A 24,546-nucleotide genomic window follows, 5' to 3' on the forward strand; every position below is an offset into this window, starting at 1 on the left:
TTTAGGGCCTGTTTGTTATGTGTTTTACTTTGGTGTTTTTGTTGCAGGGCTTCATTTTAGGCCCAAAAACATATTTGGTGACACTTATTTTGTTTTAAACAGTACAAAAATATTGTTTTAAACAGTGCTGAATTTGGGTCCAAAAGTGAAACACCAAAATGGTGTTTTTGGTTGTTTCAGTACTGTAGCCCAATAAAAAACACTGTAGCGGATGAAGTAAGTTGGTCCAATACTATAGCGGATGAAGTAGCCTTAAAACGGATTTGCAACATTTTGGCCCGATGTTTTCTCTCTCCTCTGCAACCCTAGAGAAGCGATTTGGGAGGCGATTTGGGAGGCGACAAAAAGGAATCGCGATATACGGTGAGTACTGTCTTCTATTTCCCTTTCTTTGTTGTTTCCTTTAATATTGTTTCCAAATCTGCAAGCACGAAGTCCAAATCTGTAAAGAAAATCTGTACGTATATAGTCACAAAGACGAATTTCTTTCGACTCTCTCTCTCTTTCTCTCTCTGGTATAAAAATTTCGAATCGGTCTCGCAATCACCGATTTTCGTGCCGGACATCAAATCGGTGATGCTCGATAGCCGATTGTCGAAGCTCTGGAAGATCATGATCATGTCCTCCGCCACATCTTTCGATGTGTTGAGACTCTTCACTATCTGCTGAGCAGTGGCCATAACCCTATCCTGACCTTTTATAGTCGCCGCCATAACCAAGCTCTGTGTATATAGATGTGTGTATATAGATGTATATGTGTGTGTATTTATGGATTTTGTGTATATATTAGGGTTTGGGGGAGGAAGGGGAAAGGACGGACTGACCTTTTGATGTGGTTGAAAAGTTCAAACGCTTGGGGTTTTCTCCATTGCTTCGGTGCGTGTAGCTGAATCTCAGTTTCTGTCTCCTCTTTTTGTTTTTTTTTTTTTTTTTTTTTTTTTTTTTTTTTTTTTTTTTTCTCTCTCTCTCTCTATCTAGAAGTAGTGAACTGTTTGGCCGGCGACTTGTGAGCATTTACCCAAAAAGTGAGTAACGTAATTTATGGCTTGGGTTATGTATGAACAACCAATTAGGTTTTTTTTGTTGGTATGTCAATGTAAGAAAAATGTTAGATTATATTGATTACCAAACAAGAGTTGAAGGAAGGAACAGGGAAAGGAAATGAGGTAACGTCTCGGTTTGAAATCGAGAATTCTTAAAATACTGAATTTTACATAATGAAATGGATTAATTCTAAAAATACATCAATACTGAATTGGTAAAAATATATTTTTAACGATTTTTCATTAAAACATGTACCATAAGTAATGACTTATTCTTTATTTTGTGATGATGTTACTAAAAAAAAAAAAAAATGTTCAGTAATCACATGTTTTACTAAATTAATGAGCAAGATTATATATTTAAGTGTGTAATAAATTAAAATTCATACCATATATAACATATGAGAATTAAAAATAAAAAATAAATTAAAAAGTAATAATCTAATACCAGTCCAATATACCAAGACAATTACAATACATGTAAGTAAATATGCAAACAGATAATATTTTTAAATTAATGAACAAGATTATATATTTAAGTGTGTAATAAATAAAAATTCATATCACATATAATATATGAGAATTAGAAATTTAAAAGAAAAAAATCTAACACAAGTCCAAAATACGAAGACATTATATGCGAACAGATAATATTTTTAAATAAATAAAATAATTATGCAAAAAGCTTATAAAAAGATGATGTGGTATGGTGGTCAAAGCTCTAATTAACCCTTTAAATACTTCTAAAGTGAAAGCTTTAATTCTTGCATGTATAGCGGTGACAGCCGATAATTGATATGAGAGTGTTCACACCATCCCTAGTTTGGACTTGTGGATTGTTTGGTTACTGTCAATGTCTTCTTTTAACTTGCACCTACCAAAGAAGAATGATGGGGTGGAAAAGGGAAAGGAAATGGGGAAGAATGGAACAATTTCTCACTTGTTTGGAACCGGATAATTGAAGGTTAAGAAAAGTACAAGGGGGTTGAGTGTTTTTCCATCATTTGGTAGGGGGAATAATGATTAAAGAATGGAATTTTAAGTTAACAATTCAATTTACTTAAGTGAGACACCGAATTTTATCATATAATATTATCATAATATCATGTGATGAGACTTATCGTAAAATTGATTGAGAGATGTCAGTTTGAGATTGAAACTTATAGAGATTTGAGAGCTTTTGTGTGATTTAGAGATCACTCAGGTTCTCTCTCTCTCTTTAAGGGACATTCAATTGTTAAAGGAGCAGAAAGTCTTCTGGCGGCATTGGGACAGAATAGTGCAGCATATTGTGAGAAAAAATGGGAAAAATAGCGTCTTTATGTGGGGGTAGTTGGAGTTTGATCAACATTAGGAGAGAAAAGGGCGCTGGTGAGAACTGATGCGAGATTGTAGGGGGGAGAGAAGTACCGGAACGACCTCGTTTTTACCTCATTAGGTTATTTCATAATACAAAACACGGGCGCCAATGTATAAAAAATTAGGATAGAGATAAGGCGGTACTGTAAAACTGGACGAATTATCCAATTTATCATTATATGTTGTAATACCCCTGATTTAACAAGGATAATTCTGAAATTTATTTAATTATTTAACTTGTGTTTTATTGATTTTAGTTGTGAATTTGTTGATTAAGTGTGACTTTATTTGTTTTTATTTATTTCGTGGTGGTTTGTTAACAAGGATAATTCTGAAATTTATTTAATTATTTAACTTGTGTTTTATTGGTTTTAGTTGTGAATTTGTTGATTAAGTGTGAATTTATTTGTTTTATTTATTTCGTGGTGGTTTGTGAATTAATTAATTAGTTTTTATTTATTTAGTGGTGGTTTATGAATTAATTAATTAGTTATTAAATTGTATTTTATTTTCTGTTTTACGTTAACTTGGAATTTTATTGGTTATTTAATTGAATTAATAATTAAATGTTTTAATTAATGACTAGGTATAAAGGTGTGGTTAGGGTTTAAGTTCTGTTTAGGTTTAATGTAATGAGCCGACAGGGTTTATAAACTAGGTTGTGTTTATGGGCCGAGTTGCAGACTTTGGATATAATTAGACTTAGGTTTTTGGTTGCCTATAAATATGTAAGATAAGTCTGCTTAGGGTTTTAAGAAAAGTAAAACCTATACCCGTTGTGGAGACAGAAGAAACAGAGAGGAGAAAAACCAACGGGGCGCCGGGAAAACTTAGAAGAAAGACGTTGAGATTTCTGAACCGAGTCTCACAGGCAAGTTTTATAACTAGCTCTACCTCTTTGACCTGTGTTCTTTGCATCCTTAACACAATCTCAGGATGAAATAAGGATTAAAATAAATCTGGTTCGCATGCTTGCATTGTTGAATAAGCATATGTTTATGAACTGTTAAAGTGTTCGTTTTACAGTGTGTTCGTTTTACTGTTTTGTTTTACTTAATTCATGATTTTAATGGTTTCAATTGAAGGATTAAGAGTCTTATTAGTTCTAAAACATATTGGGAAATCTTAAAATTAATTCGGATCGCAAGGCTAAATACTTGAAACAGTATATGTTCTTGTACGGGTTTTAATCCGTTTTTAAACTGTTTTTGCTTGATTCTTGTTCCATATGATTTGGTTAATAAGTTATGAATTTAATTAACTTTGGAACACCCTAAGACTTAGTTTTAATCTGTAATAAACTTAGTTGGAGGAATACAGATGCCGGACACCGCCGGAACTGGAGAAGACGACGCACAGGGGAAGGAGCCTGCTCTATTTCAAGTAGAGCAGGCTCAATTAAAAAGTGGAGCAGGCTCTACTTTGTAGTAGAGCCGGCTCTACTTGGTAGTGGAGGCGGCTCCACTTTGTGTGGAGCCGGCCCCCTCAACAGGTTTCAGTTTTTCGCCTTTTCGGTGATGGTTTTGGCTACGGGTTTCAGAATTTGATGTTTTCAGATGCTATTAGGAGCTATGCAGGGATGTTTCAGTAGCATCTAAGTCCTATTAGAAATTCTGAAGGTGTGATGATATATAATAAATTACAAAGAAATCGGTAGATTTAAGCCGTTATAGTTTCAAGTGAACTTGTGGACTGTTCCTGGAGGCAGAGGGTTTTAAGTGCATAACCCTATGAGTTGCAATTTATCTGGGAATGGTAATATTGTTAAATCATCTTTCTGTAATTTAAGTTAAGTTTATTAGATTACAGAATGATTATGTATATTCATAAGTGACAGTAAGACACTTTTAAGGAAGTTTACATGGTTGAAATTTTGTAGATGATTCAAGTTGATTAATTTTAAATTAGCAACTGAATTAGGAGTTTGATATGTAAATCATATATCAGTGGTATGGGATTAAGCCCATTAACTAATATAAATTCAGTTAATACTTAATATGAAACTAGTTGATGTTACCAAGAATCTGTTTATGTCAACTTGTGGGATGTTGTGGAGTAATTACAAGTAAGCATGTATATACTATGGTTATTATTATTATGCTTATTGTGAGTTACAGGATGATTATATTTCTTCTCTGCACTTAAAAATTTGTCAGAGAATCAGGTACTGGATGTATTGAACAAGCATGCTAATTAAACATTCTTGTTATGCTTATGATTGGATATGTTGATATTGATATGTTATGCTATCATATATATATATTATCAATACTGGATGGATGGTTTGTTTGCACCGGTATGGGACGGTGTCATACTAGGGGGATTAGCTCAAAAATGCTAAGTCCTACCTACTCTGGATTAAGGGACGGATTAACTACAAAAGTTAAGTCCTACCTATATTTTGTGTCAGATCAATAAATAATTGAGTGGCACTTTGGTTTGGAATGGAATTTAAATATATTTTTATGATGCCACGATATGAGCCTGAGTCTCAGAGTCGTTGGTTAGGGAGCGTATATGCATTGGGATGCATAGCTGGCTATGATGGTTGGATGTGTACCTTGCTAGGATTAGGTAGTCATGCCCACCTTTGGGTGCGTTTTCGCATGGTGCCGACTAGTCAGGTTGAGACGGGCCTGTAGTCCAGTGAGAGTCCTGTAGTGTGATTATATATATATTTATCTACGAACTATTAGCTATTGTTGGATTGGTTAGGATGTACATGCGTATCGGTCTCTGCTTGGGTAGTAGTAGTATAGAACTTGCATGTGGGCCTGACCCACTCATCATTTTTCAGGTATCGGACATTTCCAGTCTAGAGCTTGTTCATGCTGAGCAGAGACGGTCTTCCATTCTACCGACGACGTAGGACTTCTTTCCAGATATTAGAGTTGGATTTTATCTTTAGATATTACTTTCATTCAGTTTGGGATTTTTATTAGGGGTCCACTAGAGATGGATTCCCGAGTTGTTAAACTGATGGAGTTTTGGATTATCAAATTCTAAGTATTTAATTATAAAGGATTTTACTTTTAGTTTCTTCCAGCTTAAACTTTATTTATTAAATTCATTTTGTCATCTGTGTTCGTATTACATATTAATTATCTGATATCCCCCTTGAGCTCGGGCCGGACCTGATCAACCCGTGTCTCGGATCCGAGGGGTATCACAGTTGGTATCAGAGCACTCCAGGTTCAAGTGTCTCTAGGTTGTTTCGTATTAAGTCTTCCGCGTAGCGTTTCCTCTTTATTAAAGCTTAAGTTTAGGATTCGTCATATTCCTTTACGGTTCATTTCGAGGTCACTGATGTCAAGTTTATTCTGTAATTGCAGAATGTTTGGCACTAGGAGAAGGGTGAGGGCCGCGATGAAAACAAAGTAGGGCCCAAGGCCGAGGAAGGTTACTCCAGTAATTCCCCTACGAAGGTCGATCAAGAAGGCGAAATTGGAGACTAAGGAGTTGATTCCAATAGGTGTTGCTTCGGAGTATAAGTCAAGGAAAGTTTCTTGCGTGCGGGATTGGCCACCATACTATGGACCTAACGCAACTTCGGTGGTGCTCGAAGCTGAGCCAAGCAGAGAGGAAGACCCCGAAGAAGATAAGGATGGAGGAGATACCGGAGCATCCGAGATGGAGGGCACCGGAGTTCAAGGATGACTGCTCTTTTACGAGTACTTTTAATTACTAGTAGTGGAGGAGGTATTAGTAAGAATGTAGTACGGATTTAATCACGTACATTAGGATTATGTTAAAGATCACCTTACGGTTATTTGTTTGACAGTTTTGGTTTGGAAAAAGTTCTTAATAAAGTGAACTCACGGTTTTTGGTTATTTGTTTTTGTGATGCATGCGTGTGATGTGTACATAAATGGTTTTATTAAACTATACTGGAATGTGTACATTGCGATCAGGAAGGAAAGTCACAGTAAAAGTGATTTGTATCTGAGTAAACATACAAAGCTTTGCTTAGAGGTTTGTGGTGTTAAAACGGAACGATTACCAAGGAGTTTATAAAAGAACTTGTAAATCTATATAGTAGGGTTGGTTTAGAAGGAGGAATTCCTAGGATAGAATAAAAAAATCTAAAAGGGAAGATTGCGGAGTATTTTTGTCTTCTTAGTGTGTTCTGCTCTACGGAGTATTTTGGTTACTTTAAGTGTTTTGCATTACGGAGTATTCAGACCAGGGATTTAGGATGGTGACATATGTATGTAATAAACCTCAATTTCTATATTTTTGGCAATACAGCCATTTTACATGGGAATAATAGGCCTGTGACACCAGATATTGGCAGACTTTGATTTCTAGCCAGTCTTTTGGTCCTGGACATGCACACTTATGATGTGATACATGGATAGATTGGTTATTTTATTACCATGCCCAAGTTAACTGTTAGGGTAGGTCTATTGTATTCACCATGCCTGGTTAGGATATGTATGTCATCGTGATGCCACGTTCTAGTGGAGGCATTAGCACTTACTTGTTCCATGTGAAAGAGGAAACGGAGGAGCAAGTTACTGTGTCATTGGATCACATACCAATTATACAGGACTTTCCGGATATGTTTTTTAGAGATTCCGGGGTTGCCACCTAGTCGCGGGATCAATTTGGTTATTGATTTAGCACCAGGCACTACGCCTATTGGTAGGGCACCATACAGAATGGCACCAGTGGAGATGAGGGAGCTGAGGGATCAGATTCAGCAGTTACTCAGCCAGGGCTTTATTCATAAGAGTACTTCACCCTGGGGAGCACTGGTTTTGTTTGTGAAGAAGAAGGATGGTTCGCTTCGTCTGTGTATAGATTACAGGGAGTTGAACAAGGTTACGATTCGTACCCAGTATCTGTTACCCAGGATTGAGGACTAGTTTGATCAGTTAAGGGGAGCCACATACTTCTCTAAGATTGATCTGCAATCTAGGTATCATCAGCTGAGGGTTAGGGAGCAGGATGTTTCTAAGACAGCATTTCTCATGAGATATGGTTCTTAGGAGTTTCGAGTTATGCCATTTGGGACGACTAATGCACCTGCAGTGTTCATGGATTTAATGAATAGAGTCTTCCGGGCTTATTTGGATCAGTTTGTTATTGTCTTTATTGATGACATCTTGATCTATTCTCGGTCGGAGGACGATCAGGCTAGACATCTTCGCATAGTCTTGCAGACGCTTCGTGAGCTCCAGTTATATGCCAAGTTCGAGAAGTGTGAATTTTGGCAGCGGGAGGTGAAATTTCTGGGTCACGTGGTGTCAGAAAAGGGGATAGCAGTGGATCCGGCCAAGGTTTCAGCGGTGGTTGAGTGGGGACAGCCTACATCACCTACTGAGTTTCGGAGTTTTCTCGGTCTGGCAGGATATTACAGGAGATTCATCCAGGGGTTCTCCAAGATAGCAGGACCACTCACTCATCTCACCAAGAAGGGTGTACAGTTCGTGTGGGATGAGCACTGTCAGCGAGCTTTTAATGAGCTGAAAAGGAAGTTGACTTCTGCATCGGTTCTGGCTACTCCGCAGAGCAGGATAGAGTATCTTGTTTACACGGATGCTTCATTGCAGGGTCTTGGATGTGTATTGATGCAGGAGGAGTGACCGATTTCTTATGGATCTCGGAAACTTAAGCCTCATGAGCTTAATTATCCAACACATGATTTGGAGTTGGCAGCAGTGGTCTTTGCCTTACGTATTTGGAGGCATTATCTGTTGGGTGAGTCCTTCAGATTATTTAGTGATCACAAGAGTCTGCAGTACTTGTTCACTTAGCAGGAGCTGAATATAAGACAGCACAGGTGGTTAGAGTTTGTAAAAGACTATCATTTTTCTATACAATACCATCCAGGGGAAGCGAATAGGGTGGCGGATGCGCTCAGTCACTGACCTGTTGGTAGTCTTTCTACTTTATCCACCACTGAGTGAAATGCTTTGAAGAATGTGGATGAGTTGTCAGACGCTTTTATAGATTGCATGGTGGTTACACCTTCCATCATTCGCAAGGTTTATAAGCACAACTCACTGATCAGTAATGTATCGACAATGTTGCAGAGATAGCTTCTGGGGAGGTTCCATTTTATCCTGTTGAGGCTGATGGAGGTTTAAGGTACAAGGGACGGTTAGTGGTACCTTCTGCTGATAATTTGAGGAAGGATGTGATGACTGAGACTCATCACTCTGAGTTCTCGGTTCATCCAGGAGGCGATAAGATGTATCAAAATATGAAGCGGCAGTTTTGGTGGGCAGGTATGAAGAGGGACATTGCTCTTTTTGTTTCTCAGTGTAATACTTGTCAGATGGTTAAGATTGATCATCAGAGGCCGTCAGGAGCTCTACAGCCACAACCGATACCGGAGTGGAAATGGAAGAGCATTTCTACGGATTTTATAGAAGGGTTGCCAAATTCTTTCAAGGGGCATAATTCCATATGGGTCATTGTGGATAGGTTGACCAAGTTAGCTCATTTTTTTGTCTATTTGCACTGACTACACTTCGGAGCAGTTGGCGAGGCTTTACATTTCAGAGATTGTGAAGCTACATGGCATTCCATTGTCTATTATATCGGACAGGGATTCGAGCTTTGTATCTGGATTTTGGAAGAGTTTTCAGCAGGCTTTAGGTACGAAGTTACACCTTAATATTGCTTCTCATCCTTAGACTGACGGACAGATTGAGAGGGTGAATCAAATTATGGAAGATATGTTTCGGTCGTGTGTTCTAGATTTCAAGGGCCACTGGGAGGAATATTTGCCACTTGTGAAGTTTGCTTATAACAATAGTTTCCAGAAGACTATTGGGATGGCACCTTTTGAGGCGTTATACGGTCGACCGTGTCGATCACCTGTTTGTTGGATGGAGGTTAGGAAAGAATCGATTCTTAGGTCCTAAGTTCATCAAGGATACCTCTGAAAAGATTGCTCTTATTCGAGATCGCATGCGTACTGCCCAAAGTAGGCAGAAGAGCTATGCTGATCGTCGCACTCGTGCTTTAGAGTTTCGGGTTGGAGATTGGGTTCTACTCAAAGTATCATCTATGAAAGGTGTTATGCGCTTTGGGGAGAAAGAAAAGTTGTTACTGCGATTTGTCGGTCCATTCATGGTTACGGATCGACTTGGAGCTGTGTTTTATAGGTTGGCATTGCCGGATAATTTGGATCGCATACATAACATATTTCATGTTTTCATGTTGCGGAACTTTCTGCAAGATGAGAATCGGTATCAGCATATCGATGTTGGGGAGATTGAGTTGCAGCTGGATGCAACTTATTTGGAGCCACTGTGTCGTATTGTAGCTCGTCGGGATCAAATCCTTCGTAATAAGGTTGTTTCTGTGGAGTCATCATAATGAGACTGAGTCTACTTTGGAATGGGAGGATGTCATTCGCTCACAATTTCTTGAATTACGGGAAGAAGGTAAGAGCGAATTCCGAGGACGGAATTCCTGTTATTAGGGGGGAAGAATGTAATACCCCTGATTTAACAAGGATAATTCTGAAATTTATTTAATTATTTAACTTGTGTTTTATTGATTTTAGTTGTGAATTTGTTGATTAAGTGTGACTTTATTTGTTTTTATTTATTTCGTGGTGGTTTGTTAACAAGGATAATTCTGAAATTTATTTAATTATTTAACTTGTGTTTTATTGGTTTTAGTTGTGAATTTGTTGATTAAGTGTGAATTTATTTGTTTTATTTATTTCGTGGTGGTTTGTGAATTAATTAATTAGTTTTTATTTATTTAGTGGTGGTTTATGAATTAATTAATTAGTTATTAAATTGTATTTTATTTTCTGTTTTACGTTAACTTGGAATTTTATTGGTTATTTAATTGAATTAATAATTAAATGTTTTAATTAATGACTAGGTATAAAGGTGTGGTTAGGGTTTTAGTTCTGTTTAGGTTTAATGTAATGAGCCGACAGGGTTTATAAAATAGGTTGTGTTTATGGGCCGAGTTGCAGACTTTGGATATAATTAGACTTAGGTTTTTGGTTGCCTATAAATATGTAAGATAAGTCTGCTTAGGGTTTTAAGAAAAGTAAAACCTATACCCGTTGTGGAGACAGAAGAAACAGAGAGGAGAAAAACCAACGGGGCGCCGGGAAAACTTAGAAGAAAGACGTTGAGATTTCTGAACCGAGTCTCACAGGCAAGTTTTATAACTAGCTCTACCTCTTTGACCTGTGTTCTTTGCATCCTTAACACAATCTCAGGATGAAATAAGGATTAAAATAAATCTGGTTCGCATGCTTGCATTGTTGAATAAGCATATGTTTATGAACTGTTAAAGTGTTCGTTTTACAGTGTGTTCGTTTTACTGTTTTGTTTTACTTAATTCATGATTTTAATGGTTTCAATTGAAGGATTAAGAGTCTTATTAGTTCTAAAACATATTGGGAAATCTTAAAATTAATTCGGATCACAAGGCTAAATACTTGAAACAGTATATGTTCTTGTACGGGTTTTAATCCGTTTTTAAACTGTTTTTGCTTGATTCTTGTTCCATATGATTTGGTTAATAAGTTATGAATTTAATTAACTTTGGAACACCCTAAGACTTAGTTTTAATCCGTAATAAACTTAGTTGGAGGAATACAGATGCCGGACACCGCCGGAACTGGAGAAGACGACGCACAGGGGAAGGAGCCTGCTCTATTTCAAGTAGAGCAGGCTCAATTAAAAAGTGGAGCAGGCTCTACTTTGTAGTAGAGCCGGCTCTACTTGGTAGTGGAGGCGGCTCCACTTTGTGTGGAGCCGGCCCCCTCAACAGGTTTCAGTTTTTCGCCTTTTCGGTGATGGTTTTGGCTACGGGTTTCAGAATTTGATGTTTTCAGATGCTATTAGGAGCTATGCAGGGATGTTTCAGTAGCATCTAAGTCCTATTAGAAATTCTGAAGGTGTGATGATATATAATAAATTACAAAGAAATCGGTAGATTTAAGCCGTTATAGTTTCAAGTGAACTTGTGGACTGTTCCTGGAGGCAGAGGGTTTTAAGTGCATAACCCTATGAGTTGCAATTTATCTGGGAATGGTAATATTGTTAAATCATCTTTCTGTAATTTAAGTTAAGTTTATTAGATTACAGAATGATTATGTATATTCATAAGTGACAGTAAGACACTTTTAAGGAAGTTTACATGGTTGAAATTTTGTAGATGATTCAAGTTGATTAATTTTAAATTAGCAACTGAATTAGGAGTTTGATATGTAAATCATATATCAGTGGTATGGGATTAAGCCCATTAACTAATATAAATTCAGTTAATACTTAATATGAAACTAGTTGATGTTACCAAGAATCTGTTTATGTCAACTTGTGGGATGTTGTGGAGTAATTACAAGTAAGCATGTATATACTATGGTTATTATTAGTATGCTTATTGTGAGTTACAGGATGATTATATTTCTTCTCTGCACTTAAAAATTTGTCAGAGAATCAGGTACTGGATGTATTGAACAAGCATGCTAATTAAACATTCTTGTTATGCTTATGATTGGATATGTTGATATTGATATGTTATGCTATCATATATATATATTATCAATACTGGATGGATGGTTTGTATGCACCGGTATGGGACGGTGTCATACTAGGGGGATTAGCTCAAAAATGCTAAGTCCTACCTACTCTGGATTAAGGGACGGATTAACTACAAAAGTTAAGTCCTACCTATATTTTGTGTCAGATCAATAAATAATTGAGTGGCACTTTGGTTTGGAATGGAATTTAAATATATTTTTATGATGCCACGATATGAGCCTGAGTCTCAGAGTCATTGGTTAGGGAGCGTATATGCATTGGGATGCATAGCTGGCTATGATGGTTGGATGTGTACCCTGCTAGGATTAGGTAGTCATGCCCACCTTTGGGTGCGTTTTCGCATGGTGCCGACTAGTCAGGTTGAGACGGGCCTGTAGTCCAGTGAGAGTCCTGTAGTGTGATTATATATATATTTATCTACGGACTATTAGCTATTGTTGGATTGGTTAGGATGTACATGCGTATCGGGTCTCTGCTTGGGTAGTAGTAGTATAGAACTTGCATGTGGGCCTGACCCACTCATCATTTTTCAGGTATCGGACATTTCCAGTCTAGAGCTTGTTCGTGCTGAGTAGAGATGGTCTTCCATTCTACCGACGACGTAGGACTTCTTTCTAGATATTAGAGTTGGATTTTATCTTTAGATATTACTTTCATTCAGTTTGGGATTTTTATTAGGGGTCCACTAGAGATGGATTCCCGAGTTGTTAAACTGATGGAGTTTTGGATTATCAGATTCTAAGTATTTAATTATAAAGGATTTTACTTTTAGTTTCTTCCAGCTTAAACTTTATTTATTAAATTCATTTTGTCATCTGTGTTCGTATTACATATTAATTGTCTGATATCCCTCGGGCTCGGGCCGGACCTGATCAACCCGTGTCTCGGATCCGAGGGGTATCACATATGTCAACAGAGTTTAGACATTTAATACATAATCAATGCATTATAGATATATATTTAAATATTTACTTATATTTTTATCATTTTTTTTAACTGGACTAATAATTGTTTTTACCTCTTCCACCCTTCCTTCTTGTAGCTACTTTACTGGATTGGAGTTTGATATCTCTTGTTGATTTGGTAGCTTTTCTTCTCATTAGATTCACAGCACCAAAAAGAGGTAAGCTTCTTATGCACACCCACCTTTTCTGGTTCAGTCTTTATCATTATGTCATTTCCCCTACTTTTAAATATACATGCATAGCATAAGTTCAGAAGAATATCTACATCTTTTACTCTTATTGAATTTAGGATTTATAGAATAAGAAAACACAATTATTAGTGAAATTTTGTGAGTAAGAGTGTTTCCCTTCTCTTATCACATATGTGTATATATATACAATTGCTATTACAATGAAATGACCATATTTCCCTTTAGTAAAATACCTAATATTATAACATTTATCACCAATTTCTCCTTTCTCTTCTTGTTTTTTATTTTTTATATTTTGATTCAGTATTCTTTATTAAATGTGTGAACTTCTCGTAGGGCTTTCCAGCATTTATGCCATATTAACTATATGTACGTTTCCTAGGAACTAAGTAAAACCTAAAATCATAAGCTCTTTCTAGCAAATGTATAAAAGGGGAATAAACATATTGTAATAGTATAAACATTCATGAATCAGTAGTTGTGATAGAGTAACTTTAATACCATCAATAGTTTTTCCTAGTTTAAAATTATTATTTTTTTTGTTATTAATTATAGTGTTGTTATTAATATGTTAGATGGATATGAATGTTGAGAATGTGGAACAATGCGGTGATTCTCTCACAATTGAAGAAGTGGTTGAAGTTACGAACGATGGAAAATTGTTATGGGATGAGTCACTCATTGAAAAATTCATGAATATTATGGTGGAAGAAGTTAAAGCTAATAATCGTAGTGGCACAACATTTAGTAAAAGTGGTTGGACTAATTTAGTCAAACAAATGAATGTTCAAATGGGGAGAAAATTTGGTTTAACCCAACTTCGGAATAAGTTTAATGCTTTGAGGAAAATTTATACTGAGTTTAAGAAATTATTATCGGAGACTGGCGTGGGATATAACCATGAGACGGGCATGGTTATAGTTGAGGAAGAGAGATGGGACAGGTTGTACAAGGTTAGTAATTTAATTATTAGTCCTAAATAAATAATAAAATCTTGTATATTATTGGTTATGTGGTTAATATTATAACAAAATTTGTAGGTTGTTACGAATGCAAATAAGTATAAAAAGTATGGATGTAAGCATTTTGACAAGATGTCGACTATATTTGGGGACACATATGCAAAAGGGATGCATGCCCACCCATCCACTACAGCACCACCCACAATCATTTTGCCCACTCCCAATGGTGACGATGATCAGGAAGAGGGTTGTGAGGTCAGTCCCCCACCTTTACGTAAAGGTAAGAAAGCCAAAAGAGATGCTTTATCTCCTGGTATAGCTGCACTCTTGTCAAACATGAATGAGAATTCTGAGAGGAGAGCTGAGAGAATGGAAGCTGCAATAGAGAAAGCAGCTAAAGCATCTTCTACTTCTACTCGTGTATCTTCATGTGAGAAAGGAGATGATGAAGCTCTCTCTCCCTCAAAAAATGATAGAGATTATGAAATGTTTGATGCCTCTATGCTCCTTTTACAAAAAATACCTGGAATTGAGATGGCCCAATTCGCTAAGGTATCGAAGTTATTACATGATTCTGAGAAGTGGCAGAAATTTTTTCTTTCGGCACCTGAGGATGTAAGAATTGGTTGGGCATTGAATGTTTGAGTTTTTCTTTATGGATGATTGTGTTTTGTGTCATCGTTTAACTTATTACTATCTCACATTTGGATGACTGTAATAACTTAAATACTTTTATTATCTCACATTTGGATGACTGTAATAACTTAAATATTTTTATTATCTCACATCTGGATGACTGTAATAACTTAAATACTTTTATTATCTCACATTTGGATTACTGTAATAACTTAAATATTTTTATTATCTCACATCTGGATTGCTGTAGTAACTTAAATACTTTTATTATCTCACATTTGGATGGCTATAATAACTTAAATAATTTTATTTCTTGGATGCCTGTTAGTACTCAAATACTTTAATACCATTATTTAAATGTTTGTTTTATTATTTAAATGTTTTGTTTATTATTTAATTGATTTGCTTATTAACTTAAATGTTTTGCTTGTATTAAATCTTTAAATAGGGTAATGGATATGTGGAACAATATAAGAAGAATAATTCAATTATATGACGATGAGGAAGACAATGAGAGTGTCTTAATATTTGCTGCTCTTTTAGAAGAGCAGAACTTCTATCAAAAGAGGCGTTGTAGGGATTCCATTTTACAAGGGGAAACATATGTTATGGAGATTTTAAACGGCCATAGAGAAAGATGTTATGAAAATTTTAGGATGTACCCTGAAGTTTTCAGAACATTGTGTAGTACCCTGAAAGGTATAGGGCTGAAGGATTCTAAATTTTTAACTGTTTATGAACAAGTGGCAATCTTTTTGCTCACTTTATCTCATAATCAAAGGAATCGTGTTGTAGCAGAGAGATTTCAACACTCCACTAAAACCATTTCTAGACACTTCCATGCTGTGTTGCATGCAGTATGTCAGTTGGGCACCCATATCATTGCCCCTCCTAATTTTTCTGTGATTCCGAATAAGATTAGAGAGTGTTCTAGGTTTTACCCTTACTTCAGGCATTGTGTGGGAGCTATAGATGGAACCCACATTCCTGCAACTTTGCCAGCAAGTATACAACTTCCATTTCGTGGTAGAAAGGGTTATACTACACAAAATGTAATGGCTGTATGTGACTTTGACATGAGGTTCACATATGTGCTAGCTGGGTGGGAAGGCTCAGCTAATGATTCGAGAATCCTAAATGAGTGTACTGAAAATGAGGCAATGAACTTTCCAGCTCCACCAGCAGGTAATATTATTTTACAAATTCACTTAATATATGGTTAGTTTATCATACTGTATATATCTTTATGTATTCTAAACATGGCAGGTAAGTATTATTTGGTGGACTCAGGGTATGCCAATAAGCCTGGTTATTTGGCCCCATTTCGAGGTCATACTTACCACTTTCAGGATTACCGTAGGACTAGACAACCTCGTGGTCGGGAGGAAGTGTTCAATCATAGGCATTCATCTTTGAGAAATATAATTGAGCGATGCTTTGGGTTATTGAAGATGAGATTCGCTATTTTGAGGGCAATGCCTCCTTATAAGTTTTCAACACAAGTATTGATTGTAATGGCTTGTTGCACATTACATAATTTCATCAAAAATCAGCATCAGCCTGATGACATATTTGATGGTAATGATCCTCCTCAAAGTGATGGTGAAGATGATGAGATTGTTGAGCATGTGCCTTCGGCTCAGCTTCGAGAAATGGATCAGTTGCGTAATACTATTGCTGATCAAATTTGGAATTCTCTTCAGCACTCTTGATCCTTCTGAAAGTGATGGTATATGTTTTCTTTCATATGTAATATATTTGTTGCTATTGTGAGCTTGCAATATATATATGTAATATAAATCTTTTTTACAGATATATAATTCAACTTAAATGCTATTATTGCAGATATGAAGTGTGTTGATGCTCTCTTGAAGGCCACATGTGTTGTTATGAAGATGATGTGTCGTTGTCATTGTCATCCACTTTATGAACTTCTTATCAATTTTTAGTGACAACTATGTATTGTTAATGCTTTGTTCCAAACATTTTATGTACAACTTAAACTTGTTTAATTTGTTGATTGAATATTTAAGGACTTGTAAATGTTATACACTCTATTTCAATTATGTTTTCAATTGAGTTTGTTTTTATTTTAATGTTGTGTTGGACTATACAGGTATCAGGATAATAAAATTGAAGCAGGTTATTGCAAAGAACTTGTAAATAGGTTATTGCAAAAAATTTTTACAAATATTGACTCTCATGTAATATTGTAAAATGTGACTAGAGATTATTTATTTTTAATGTTGAGTTGGACTATACAGGTATAATCATAATAAAATTGAAGCAGGTTATTGTAAAGAACTTGTAAATAGGTTATTGCAAATTTTTTTACAAATGTTGACTCTCATGTAGTATAGTAAAATGTGACTAGAGATTATTTATTTTTAATATTGAGTTGGACTATACATGTATAATGATAATAAAATTGAAGTAGGTTATTACAAATAACTTGTAAATAGGTTATTACAAAAATTAATATATATATAATTTGGTGGGGGTTTACATTTTTTTACAAAAGAGAAGGCAAGAATCGGTATTTTGGAGTTAAATTCCCACCAATGCAAACTTATAAGAGTCGAAAATTATTATCAGAGCTGTGTAGTATTTTTTTTTTCTTCTTTCGCTAATGCGAAAAATGGGCAAAATGAATGAAACACCTTAAAAACAATGATAACCAAACATGTTTTTTGTTTTTGTTTTATTTTGTTTACAACAGTTGGAGCTACTAAACATGTTTTGTTTTTAAAATTCTTGAAACGCATGACTTACCAAACATGTTTTGCATGTTTTTGTTTCCGACATTTCTACAGTAAAAGATCGTTTCCAAACATGTTTCCGATTTTTGCCAAAACACTCCAATAGTAAAAACGCTATTTCTGTTTTAGCCAAAAACAAAACGCCTAAAGTAAAACGCATGCCGAACGGGCCCTTAGGTTCAAAGTCCAAATTGAACCTTCCCACCAGTTGCAAACTTCTAAAATATGCTGCTTATCACGTCAATGCAGTTGCTCCGAATAACCTTCTCTTCATAGTCTTTATGCTAGCCAATAGTGCACATTCCAGGAACCATGACCAGTCCGTCACTAAACAACACTCCCACCCACTTGGAGTAACATGATATGAGTAGCATGCAGCCAATATTCTCCTCACTAAGCAAGAAGCATAAAGGTCTTCAAAAATGGTTTGATGCACAACTTCTTAATCTCTCAAGAATAAATTCTGTTCCTAAACTCTCAAAGGTATTTCTCCAAAATCCTTAAACTCTTGTTTATAGTTTTAGAGGATTACAAATGTTCAGAAATCAAATATTCCATTCCTGCAAGGAAACTCTTCAACTATCTTCCTCGGAAAAATTAATTATATCTGCAAGTCTAGTTCGGTCAGTCCATGCTACAGGACGTCATGGGATCAGTTCCACTATTGTCTCAATCAATCAACAGCCAGCCTAGTGGTACCAAACTCCTACTTTTCAAAAAGAAGTCAGGGATTCTAATCTCCGTGAAGGCATGTGTGTGTGAGCACCCAACTAGAAAAAAATATATATATATATCTACTGGTCACATCAGTTGATTTTCTAAAACATTCAATTGACCACCACTAACTCTATTGGTCAAGGAGCTACTGCTTTGATTATTTTTTATCAACCAAATAGCTAATGGTCAATTGATCGAGTTTTATGTAAAAATCATTTTTGAAAACCAGCGTGCCTCAATCAAAGCGTTGATCGATCAAGGTCAGCAGTAGTCATTGATTGAAGGGTCGATCCATGGAACCTAACGGATATTTTTTTATTATAAAAAAACTCTTTTAACGCACAATTTTACAAGGATTTTACTTACTAGAATGTATGGGCCACCTCTGTTGGCTATAAAAATGGATTTATAGTTAATCTAGACATGTTTTTGAAATCTTTAATCATATAGAGAGAGAAAGACCTTGAGAGAGAAGAAATCACAAATTAGCCAACCTAGGTTTCAATGAATTTCGCCATATGTGATCGAGTGTTCATCAAGGAGTAATTCAGTAGTCTGATCACTAGAAAAGTGTAATCATGAGGGGCGAAGTCTGTTGAGGATCAGAAGGATAGCCTAAAGACCTGTATGAGAATTTTTGAAGTCAATTTGTGTCCAAGTTAACTAGGGGTTCTAGGGTGTGGGAATCATCAACCTACTTTTCCCATTTGGAATTTCATGTAAAAATTGGTGCGTCCATGCTCTACTTTATTTTCTATTGATGCATAATTGTTAGTATGCTTGATGAAATTTAAATATATATATATATATATAATTCAAATAACAGTCACAACTAACTAACATAATTCAAATAAGGATTAACGGTAATATGAAGGGTTAGTAATTGCAAAATAATATCCAAAATACCTACGGTCCATGTCAGTTAGGACAACAAATAAAAGTATCACACAAGAAACTCCGAGCAATAAACACTTCCAATAAAATTGATCTGATGGGTCAAATACACACTGATCATATTGGTGGTAAGAAGCATATTTTAGTTATGAATTTCTAGGGTATATTTTCTAAGAGAAACGTCAAATACCTTTAATAGTTTTAATACAATTTGTCAAAGAATCCAAAATGAGAAAGGATATTAAATTGACAAAACTAGAAGTGATAGAGGTAGAGAATTCTATGATGAAAAAATTGATTATTGCAATGAAATAGGAATAAAACATGAACTCCATACATCTATAGCACAAGTAAAATGACTGTAGAAAGATGTAATTTACCTAGTTTGATCTTGGTGAGGTTAACAAATTTTATTTAAAATGTCTTTTTGAAAAATGGATTTTCAAATATAAGGTTCCATAACTTTTTCGAAACTATATTTCAACTGAATAACAGTGTGCATCGATCGATCTAACATCTTTCAAAAGCCATCGATCTAGTTGTGACTGCACATTATTTTTGAAAACAAAAGTGCCTCAATCAAAGTGACTGTCAATCAAGGTGAGTCCAATAGTCATCGATTGAAAGGTCGATTGATTAACAAACTAGTGTTCCCCAAGTTTGTGAGGAGCGAAGTCTTTTGGCGAGCGGACGAACAACATGAAGACTTGTGTGGAAAGTTTGGCATCAGTCTATGTCTATAGGTAACTAGGGGTTTTAGATTGTGAGATTCTCAAACTAGTTGCAACTTTTTTTTTCTTATAGTTAAAAGGGTTAAATGCAAAAAACCCCCCTGAACTATTGGGGGTTTTGCAACTAACCCCCTTGAATTAAAAAAAAAAACCCCTAAACTATGAATTTGTTGCAATTTGCCCACTCAGGCCACCAGAAAAGTAAAAAGACGAAACTGCCCTTCCAAGTTTGTTATATACTCAATACAACCAAACCCGAAGCCACACACACTGCAGAAATGGAAGAAGTGGCGGCAGCACTGGTGGAGATCTCTTTGCAATTCGTCAACCGTGGATGTGGAACAGAGCATCGATCATCGTCGTAGCCGCCGAGCGAGAGAGAGAGGGGTGAAGGTGATGGCAGCCGGCGCGTGAGAGAGAGCTCGGCGGTGTGGGTTGTGGATATTTCGGCTGGTAGAGAGCTCGATGGTGTAGAACAGCGACTAGGGAAGTCGCGATTCTGGCACAAATCAGAGAATGGCACAGCGGCGACGGATCTGGCGTTGGCGACAACGGCTTTTGTGCGCCGGTGATTGATAGAACAGCGGGCAAGATGGGTTGTGGATGAACTTCGGCAGTGCTCGGATGGGGGCGAGACGGTGACGGCGAGCTTTCGCAGCGGTGGGCGACGGGTTGTGGAGAGGACTCAGCCGCAATGAGGTGCTTCACGGTGTGATGGCAGCAGCGAGCTTGCCTTCGGATGATGGTGGTGGTAGTGGAGCCACCACTAATGACGACTCATGGTGCAATTAATTTGGGGTGATTACCAGTGACGACTCGTGTGTATATCTATATATATATAAATATATCGATTGAGCTTTGGTGTTTCAGTACGAATTACTGTATTTGAATTGATTCAATTGGGAAATTGTTTGAGAAACGTTTGTGGCTACGGCGGTGATGGCAGTGGCTGGACTGGTTCACTATGAATTATTTAAATTTTTTAAAATTGTGGTTCAATTGCTTCGAATGGTGGTGGCAGTGGGATTTTAGTGTGATTTGGGTTAAACGGCTTTCGGTGTGGAAGATGGGCTTGTCGGTGTTGAACCACGAACGCCTGCTGTTGAAGATGGTGAACAGTTATAGGGCGTGTTTGGGTATGCTATGGGGTCTATGGAAATTAAGGGCATTTTAGTCCTTTCATGCATATAAGGGCAGTATGGTCTTTTAAAATAAGTAAATTATTTTTAACGGCCAAAACTTGCCGGATTTTTGCCGGATGGAGTTATCTGAAACAAAATTGAATAGTTCAGGGGGTTAGTTGCAACTTTTGTAGTTTAGGGGGGTTAATTGCAACTTTGTCAATAGTTCAGGGGGGTTTTTTGCATTTAACCCTAGTTAAAATTATCTGTCTGGACTAGGTCCTATGACTTTTCCCATTTAGGTTTTCCACGTAAATAATGGTGTGTGTCAACTCTAATTTATTTTCTATTCATGCATGATTGTGAGAATGATTAATCGAAATTGAAAATTAACTTGATTTATTTATACCTTATTTTACATACAATGGATTTACCTGGACCAGTACATGATTTTCTTTTAGTTTTTCCCGGATTGAGTATTATATTAGGAGGTCTAGGGGTAGTATTACTCAACAATACAATTTATTCTGCCTTCCATTGGGATTTGTTCTTGTTTGTATAATTAAGCCATCAATCAGGATAACTAACAAACAAAATATCAAACAGGGATTAATGATAACGATAATATGAAGAGTTGGATAATTGCAAGAACCATAATTTCTGTACGTTAGTGAGTAGTATTTTGGTTACTTGGAGGAGTAGAAGAAAAAGGTAGAGGCTATTAATATAATGCATGGTTTAGTGAGTAGTATTTGGTTACGTTAGTGAGTAGTGAATAAATAGAATACATGGTTAAGGCTTGTGCAGAATGTGAAATAAAATGGATGAGATCACTATTTTAGATGTCCAAGAAGATGCCTTGTTATAAGCAAGCACCTAAGAAAATTGCTAGTAATCCAGCACTTCATTAGCAAAACATATTAAAGTTAGGAAAGCAAGATTTATTTGACTACCGCTTGACCAGCTCTTAAGATTTTTTTTCTCTGCAAACTCTTGACTATCACTTTAAACATAGTTAACTGCAACTTACAATAACAATCATCTGATAAAGAGTATGTTATGAAAAAATGATCGAATAGGAGTTTATGAGAATAAAAGAAAAATAATGACAAGAAAAATAAATAGGCACACACACAATCGAGACAAGAATTTATACGTGGTTCGGCTATGCCTACGTCCATGAGAAGAAGACAGAATAATATTTCACTATAGAAATAGAGATACAAGGCAAAATGGCTCACACCCAAAACCCAAATTACACCCAAAATCTCTCTCACACCTCAACTGATATTACAAACTCTGATGATTTAGGATGCTTTTCGGATGCCATGGGTAAAGGCTATTTATAGCCAGAAATCATCAATATGTGCTTGCTCATCAAGTATACTTGTTGTCCATGTACAACTTCTTGACCACTCAACTTGGCTGCCAAGATAATAAAGTAATGGGTGATGTAAGCACACTTACTGAGTTGGCAAATTTGAGCCAGAAAAGTCAACAAATCTCCACCTTGGTGAAAATTCAAATGAGCCACTGTATCTCTGCCAAACAACCTGTCTTTTCCACAAAACAAAATTAATTAAGAATTTTAGTTAAGTTTGAGTCATCCTCAAACTTAACCATCGGGCTTTCATTCTTCAACCCATGTATGTCTTGCGCAGCCACAAGCATACCTCCAGTATTTGTGTAAAACTCTAAATGTTTTCCAAAAGCAATGTCAGAAATTCCAAGTTTGACATCTCCTTCAGCAACCTTCTCCAACGGCCCACAAACCACCGGCTGGTAATGAAAAGTCATCTTCTCACCCTTGTGGAGAATAGGACGTCCTTGACTTTTCCTCGCATCTCTGTTGTGACTAACTACTTGCCTCCTACACATCTTAATGGCACTCGAATGGACTATCTCATTGTCACCAAGATTATTGCAAGTCAATATCACACATGTCCTCATGGGTCTGCCTCCCTATAAGGACTGCTGCAATTTCGGTTGCCATCTGAAAACAGATTTCATTCTCCCACCATGTTGTGTAGTCCCCTCACAACCCTTTTGAGAACTAGGATCGTAACTCCTCTTTCGAACTCTTCTTTTGCCAAGACCCGAATGTAGATTTCTGCTAACTGTAGAAGACCCTGTAGAAGCTCCACCTGTTACTGTATTCCCTTAGAGAAGATACAAAATTTTCACCTTGGTGCCCTGTAGCACCACAAGAGAATCCATCACGACCATCATTGCTCCACCTTCTATTACAACCTTGTAACCTTTGGAGTCTAGCACACCCATTGAAATAAGATTCATCTTCAGATCTGGTACATGTCACACATCTGATAATGTTCTCACCAACCCATTGTGTGTCTTGATCTTGATTATTCCAATTCCCAAAATTTTGAAAGCTTTCCTATCCGCAGTCAAAATCGAACCACCTTTCACCTCTTTATAAGAAGAGAAAGAATCCTTACTGGGACACATATGAACAGAGCAGCCAGAATCAAGAATCCAACTGTCATTAAATGACATACCTGAACACGAGGTTGTCATGAGAACATATTCATCACTTTTCGAATCACTCGTTGTAATAGTTGCCACAGAAGCTGTTTCTTGAACCTTTTCTTTGTCATTCCCATTCTTTGCCTTTAGTTTGGGACAGTGCTTGATGATGTGCCCTATCTCGTGATAGTAGTAACATTCCACATTTTTATGAGATCTAGATGTGCCCCTACTAGCAGAACCCTTTGTCCCACCTTTGCCTCTTACAAATAGACCTTCGGCCTTTTCATCTCTAATATTCTCAGACACATTTTTCCTCAACTCCTGAGAGTTCAATGAGAATTTAACATCCTCTATACTAATAGTGTCTTTTCTATAGAGCAGTGTGGTAACAAAATGCTCATATGAAGGAGGCAAAGAACACAACAAAATAAGAGCTTGATCCTCATCATCAATTTTAATATCAGTATTTTTCAAATCCATAATAATAGAATTGAAATTATCAATATGCTCGTTAAGAGGCATACCTTCCTTTATACGAAGGGTGTAGAGTCTCTGTTTCAGGTAGAGTCTGTTGGTGAGAGACTTCGTCATATACAGACTTTTCAATTTCAACCATAACTTTGCCGTCGTGTCTTCATCAATAACTTCACGCAGCACCTTATCAGCTAAATTCAAAATAATCGCATTGTGCGCCTTTCATCGACTTCATCTTTGTCTTCATCGGATATATTTGTTGGCAACTTGTCCTTCCCGAACAGCACCTTCTTTAGACCTTGCTGAGTCAGCAGGGCTTGCATCTTAATGCGCCAAAGATTGAAACTAATCTTGCCATCAAATTTCTCAATCTTGTATCTGGTCGACGTCTAAAAAAACTCCCCAAAAAAATTTCTCGGTGAATAGTACCGTATTTGTGAATAGTACCCGAATAATATATGTGAATAGTACCGTATGTGTGAACAGTATCTGTACACAATACATGAACCCGAGCTCTGATGCTAGTTTGTTATGAAAAAATGCTCGAATAGGAGTTTATGAGAACAAGAGAAAAATAATGACAAGAAAAATAAATAGGCACACACACAATCAAGACAAGGATTTATACGTGGTTCGGCTATGCCTACGTCTACGAGGAGAAGACAGAACAATATTTC

The 24,546-nt window shown here is 36.5% G+C and overlaps 2 protein-coding genes across 2 annotated transcripts; both read left to right on the forward strand.

Annotated features, from left to right (window-relative positions):
• Nucleotides 1–284: 284 nt before the first annotated feature.
• LOC132286927 (uncharacterized) lies at nucleotides 285–14,913 on the forward strand. The gene is made up of 4 exons (XM_059789362.1): nucleotides 285–363; nucleotides 12,975–13,055; nucleotides 13,664–14,041; nucleotides 14,129–14,913. The coding sequence occupies exons 3-4, from the start codon at nucleotides 13,664–13,666 to the stop codon at nucleotides 14,693–14,695; spliced, it is 945 nt and encodes a 314-aa protein (XP_059645345.1). The 5' UTR covers nucleotides 285–363; nucleotides 12,975–13,055; the 3' UTR covers nucleotides 14,696–14,913.
• A 225-nt stretch (nucleotides 14,914–15,138) lies between these two features.
• LOC132281010 (protein ALP1-like) lies at nucleotides 15,139–16,398 on the forward strand. Its single transcript, XM_059782752.1, has 2 exons — nucleotides 15,139–15,871; nucleotides 15,953–16,398. The coding sequence occupies exons 1-2, from the start codon at nucleotides 15,139–15,141 to the stop codon at nucleotides 16,396–16,398; spliced, it is 1,179 nt and encodes a 392-aa protein (XP_059638735.1).
• Nucleotides 16,399–24,546: the final 8,148 nt, after the last annotated feature.

Source organism: Cornus florida, unplaced genomic scaffold (genome assembly GCF_030987335.1).
Source record: "Cornus florida cultivar Cherokee Brave unplaced genomic scaffold, ASM3098733v1 CherokeeBrave_3.0.0_Hap2_Chr11, whole genome shotgun sequence".
Lineage (NCBI taxonomy): Eukaryota > Viridiplantae > Streptophyta > Magnoliopsida > Cornales > Cornaceae > Cornus > Cornus florida.